At 37.7% G+C, this 5309-nt stretch overlaps 2 protein-coding genes across 3 annotated transcripts; both read left to right on the forward strand.

The window, feature by feature from the left end:
- The first annotated feature begins 422 nt into the window (after positions 1 to 422).
- On the forward strand, positions 423 to 1340 carry LOC119073012 (extensin-like). 2 transcript variants are annotated; one of them, XM_037178335.1, is made up of 3 exons: positions 423 to 581; positions 640 to 857; positions 894 to 1340. In XM_037178335.1, exons 1-3 carry the CDS (start codon positions 543 to 545, stop codon positions 1246 to 1248), a joined length of 612 nt encoding a protein of 203 aa, XP_037034230.1. In that variant the 5' UTR covers positions 423 to 542; the 3' UTR covers positions 1249 to 1340. The 2 variants fall into 2 exon arrangements, with proteins under 2 accessions (XP_037034230.1, XP_037034229.1); XM_037178334.1 differs by having other exon boundaries at positions 640 to 1340.
- Positions 1341 to 1976: 636 nt separating this feature from the next.
- LOC119073013 (ketimine reductase mu-crystallin-like) lies at positions 1977 to 3537 on the forward strand. Its single transcript, XM_037178337.1, has 5 exons — positions 1977 to 2079; positions 2217 to 2388; positions 2456 to 2781; positions 2849 to 3110; positions 3171 to 3537. The coding sequence occupies exons 1-5, from the start codon at positions 2071 to 2073 to the stop codon at positions 3434 to 3436; spliced, it is 1035 nt and encodes a 344-aa protein (XP_037034232.1). The 5' UTR covers positions 1977 to 2070; the 3' UTR covers positions 3437 to 3537.
- The last annotated feature ends 1772 nt before the right edge of the window (positions 3538 to 5309 follow it).

Genomic DNA, 5309 nt, shown 5'->3' on the forward strand with positions numbered 1-5309 from the left:
CGAAAATGTATTTTAAACATACTTTTGAATTTCCTCATGAAAACTAGCCATGAAATGTGCGTTATTGACGTCGAATGATTCAATTTTTCAAATTTTTAAATATTCAATTTTTTCTGTAAATCTTCTACTCTCTCCTCTGCAATGATTGCTATTACAGTACATTACCTTCGGATTGGACTAGAAACTTTCCACTGGCCAAAATAAAAATTTGGAAGCAGTCACTCTCATTTTTGAACATTTTTTTTCTCGATAATTGATGACATAGATTTTTTTTAATACTCGTTGGCGGTAGGGTGATCATTGTACCATAACTCACTAACCATGTCTACTTTGAAGCTACACAATTCATAATAATGACAAAAACAAAATTGCCGATAATTGATATAAATGTCACACAAATTTAATAAAAATGTTGTTGATTCAACTGTTTCTCAAATTTAAGACGATGACTCGTACTTGTGAAAATTTCGGCTATATAAGACCAATTTTTTATACAATCAACAACATATTTCGAGGAGACGATTAATTGAAAGACGGCTAAAATGTTTTCGATCGTAGCTGTTGTACTGGCTGTAGCACAGGTATAATATATAAAATAATTGATAATAAATTGAAAATAAATGCGAAAATTGGTTTTAGACTGTACTGACGACCCCTGTAGCGCATTATGGTGGCGGCGGTGGTTGGGGTGGTTTTTCCGGAAGAGGATTTTATGGTCCACCAGCATATTATCCACAATCGTATCCATCTCCTTATGCAAGTCCAAGACCTCCACCATTTTATCCACCTGTTGGCCCATATGCTTATTATCCAGCCGTGAATCCAAATCCTTATTATCAAGCTCCAGTTCCGGCTCCATATTCAAATCCCCCACTTGCATCGACTCCTGCACATCCAAATCCGCCACTCCCATCAACTCCTGCACATCCAAATCCTCCACTTCCGGAAACGGGCACAACAACAACTACTACCACTACTGCTGCTGCAAGTACTGAAACAACTACAACAACCGAAGCGACTACAGCAACTGAAGCGACTACAACAACTGAAGCGACCACAGCAACTGAGGCTACTACAACAACCGAAGCGACTACAACAACTGAGGCGACTACGACAACCGAAGCGACTACGACAACCGAAGCGACTACGACAACCGAAGTGACTACGACAACCGAAGCGACTACGACAACCGAAGCGACTACAACAACCGAAGCGACTACAACAACTGAAGCAGCCGCTGAACCATAGTCACTAAGCTATGAAATTCGTAAGTACAAATTGCAATGTTGTTAAGCGAAAAATCGTATGTGCAAATAAACTGAAGTATTCCTCAAAAAATATTTACTCGCTTTTCTTCTGTTAACGATAATCGAAATTGTGGGTTTCAGTGTGGAGATGGTCAAAATCGGTCGAGCTCGTAGATATAGTTGCAATATTGCTATTTTAAATAGCATGTATTGGCATGTGATCAAGACTAACATGTTAAGGATGTCTATAATCAAGAATCAATAAAGACTTCCGAATGAAACAGCTATGACTTATAACGAAAAGTATGTTCAAAAACATGAATTTTAATTAGATTGAAAGAAATGATGAAGTAATAGAATAGCATAGATAGACTCCTTTCAGAGATTTTGTTGATTATGTATTATTAGGAAGTGTATAGCCATAGCAGAGCTGTGGTGTAGCCCGAGCAAAGTTTAAGGACAATAATCCACTAGTCAAAAATTCAGTTCCAAGCAAGGGCGTACTATATATGACGCCATTCAAATAGTTCGTACGCTAAAAAAGGCGATTTTCCGACTCTGCACGCAGTTTTGTATTGGAATCTTGTATGGCAGCAAGCTTTTGTCAGACCCCTTCTACCCCCCAAAAAGAGTGCGCACTATTTCAATGACCCCTAATCTAAACAACCATATAAAAAAATCAAATAACTTTTGCGTAGTAGCCGGTAATTTTTCGATACCCACGATCTAGCTTTCTCATTTTAGTTCAAAAACTGATCTCCTTTCGACGAGATCACACTTCGATTGCACCGTTCTAAATCGACGATTACACCAAAGAAGAAAGATGAGTGAGGTGGGTTTTACTTCCATTTAAATTCGAATTCTAATTTTTAGACGGAATTCAATTGATTTAGTTTTTTTTCGCTTTCTCTTTTATTTGAAATTTGAAATTCGAATTCTGCTCCATTAAGCAATTCTGTTTGCATTCAGTGTCGCCCAGCATACATTACCGAAGCAGAAGTTGATAAACTATTGACCTGGCCGGCGGTGTTCGAAGTATGCGTACAAGCACTCCAATCCGTGTGTGAGGAAAAAACCAGTGACTCACAACCATCCTCAATTCAACCAGCACGACCGTTCGCCAATATGAAGCGACGCAATGGTAATTTCTAGTAGAATTTTTGTTTGTTGGCACGGCATAATCATAATACATACCAACTTTGCTGTAGGACTTGCATTTTCAATGCTGGGATATATTGACAACTATCGAATAAAATCCATCGATGCAGACAAAGCGATTGATTCTTTGGGTCACAAGTTGCTAACAGCGTTTCCAAACAACGTTAGCTTACCGAAACCTTTGCCGGTGATCATAGCAACGATTTTTATGCTCGACACTGAAACTGGTAGAATGAAAACTATTATCGAGGCAAATGGCATAACTGGATGGAGAACTGCCGGATTGAGTATGGCGTCAACGAAATATCTTTATTTCGATCGAAATGAACAGCATAAAGGCGACAAAGTTCTTGCCATTCTCGGATGTGGTATTCAGGTAATTTGTTTAAGCGAAAAGTACGCAGACGATTTGAATTGATTTTGTTTCCTTCCGTTTTTTATAGGGACGAATTCATGCAATTGGGTTCGGCACAATGTTCGGAATAAGCGAAATTCATTTGTGGAATCGATCCGTGTCCCGGGCCAGCAATTTGAAGAAAGAATTGGATACATTGACCGCATCGTTTAAGAACAAAAATTTGAAGATTTTCGTCCATGAATCCGTTCACGATTGCGTCAAAACGGCTGACATCATCGTCACTGCAACACAATCGACGACTCCGGTACTGTTTGGAAACATGCTAAAGGAAAACGTTCACATCAATGGTAGGGTCATCTGCAAAGTGTAAATTATTGGCAGCGTTAGTAATTCATTTCTATCGACAGCTGTTGGCGCATCATTTGTTAATCATCATTCCGAACTCGATGCCACGGTCTACGAAAGCAGCAAACTTTACGTGGATAGTTATACTGGCGCTAAGACTGAACTGAAAGCGCTGAATTGTCCCGTCGAAGCTGAAGTTGGGGAGATCATTAATAAGAGTAAAGTGCTCACGAAACATCCCCGCACTATTTACCATGCGTTGGGAATGGCCGTGTCGGATGTGGCTGTGGCACAGATTGCCGAAACGCTTTATCACAAAAATAAGTGAAGCGAAAAAATGTCTGAAACTATCTTTGGTGACTGAAATGCTTTAAATTTGTAGTATCATTATTCGAGTGCCGCATTTGAAATAAATTTAATTTGGTTTCATGTTCAGGTAATGTTGATTGTCTTCTAAACATGCTGTTTCATAGACGATACTAAGAGTAAGCTGATACTCTTTTCGTTATCATTTTTCGATTTCTTTATTGATTCCAAAGTCGAATTAACTTAAATGAATGACCTAGTCTGAACGAACCACATTTCTATAATATTGAATTGTTCACAATATCCACGGTTTCGATCTGTCTATTCTCAGAGCAGATCAAACGAAAACCCTCCAACAATAACCAGAATCCACCAGACCACTTTGTCAGGTCTAATCAGTATTAGAGGGGACGTGCCTGTTTTTTTTTACGTTGCGATTTGACAACGGACCAAATGTAACACTGGTACTCACCCTCAGCGCGAGGCTATTAATACTAAACCGAGTCAAAAAAATAAACAAACAGAGCAAACATCTCTTCCCTTACCCTTACCCTTTGATCACGTGAAGTGAAAAATAGTGAAGCAAAGACGCTGTTTCGACCTCGGGATTCAGTGGCGGTCAGCGACTAGCGTGATTTAGTCATCATCAGTTTTTTCCACTGATCCCTTTTCAAGACAGCAGTATACTTTCAGTTGAACGAGTTTCGAAAGTTTACAAGAACAAGTTCATCTTCAGATGGAAAATCGGGAACTGCTGTGAAAACACCCAAGCGCAGGAAGAAAACCAGAAAAAATCATTCAAACAGAATCAACAAACAGATTTAATAAACAAACGAAACAAACGAACCCAACTAAACTCACACCAAATTTCATATCGTTCTTCCCATGCATTGAGGCCAGGTCGTATTTCATCAAATTTCCCAACCATTGGGACAAATTCTCTAATTCTTTTCGTACCCCAAGCACCAATGTGTTGTTAATGAATTGATTAATGAAGTGCGTTGCTCCTAGACATTTTGTCGAGAAAAATTGAGAAAGGTCACGCTGGTATTGTACGCAAAACTAAAATCAATCTCACATCTATTGATCTCTTTTCACATAATAAGATACGTTCGATTCCGTTCGATGCAAGGAACATCTTCTTACATTCATTCGAGTACAATGGACCGATGACCAAGAAGACTTTGGTTTGTTGTAACAATAAAAGGAATTATCATCTGAATACCATTTGGACCATTTTGATTGTAAATAACATTGTTTCCTTTCGAAACTGTCGGGTCTGTGGTAGAATTATGGCGGATTGAACCATTTTTTTTACTTGAAAAACAAAAAAACGGTTTAACCTGTTACAGACTGTCAGTAATTGTGTCTCACACTGATGAAATGAGATGAGAATAAAGGAAAATGTTAAGAAAGTCAAACTGTTGGAACAAAACCATAATGAATTGGAGACCACCAATGACACGACCAATGGGCTATGGGCAGACCACCATAAAGATGGACGAACTCGAAATTATTATCGGGTCTATTGCTTCCATATTACCATATTACCCAAAGCTTGTGATTATTTTTGTCATCGTTATCGATAACAGATGAATAGCAACACCAGCTGTTTGTTTTAATATTTTTTTTTATTTTTTTTATTTTTATGACAATTTTATGATTAATTTCTTTTTCATGAAAATTTTCTTGTATACAAATAACAAACTGTGAGCTAATTATAAGAAATTAAAAAAAAAATGTGTGGAACAAAATATATTATTCAAAGCTAACCGATTGAATGAAGAATTTGGCCAAAATAATTTTTTGATTTTTGTTTATCTTTGTCTCTACTACTGTGGTTTGATGGATGAATTGTTAAATTGTTTTGTTCTACTAAATCTAAAAAAATAATA

This window comes from Bradysia coprophila, unplaced genomic scaffold (assembly GCF_014529535.1).
Source record: "Bradysia coprophila strain Holo2 unplaced genomic scaffold, BU_Bcop_v1 contig_105, whole genome shotgun sequence".
In the NCBI taxonomy this organism is placed as follows: Eukaryota; Metazoa; Arthropoda; class Insecta; order Diptera; family Sciaridae; genus Bradysia; species Bradysia coprophila.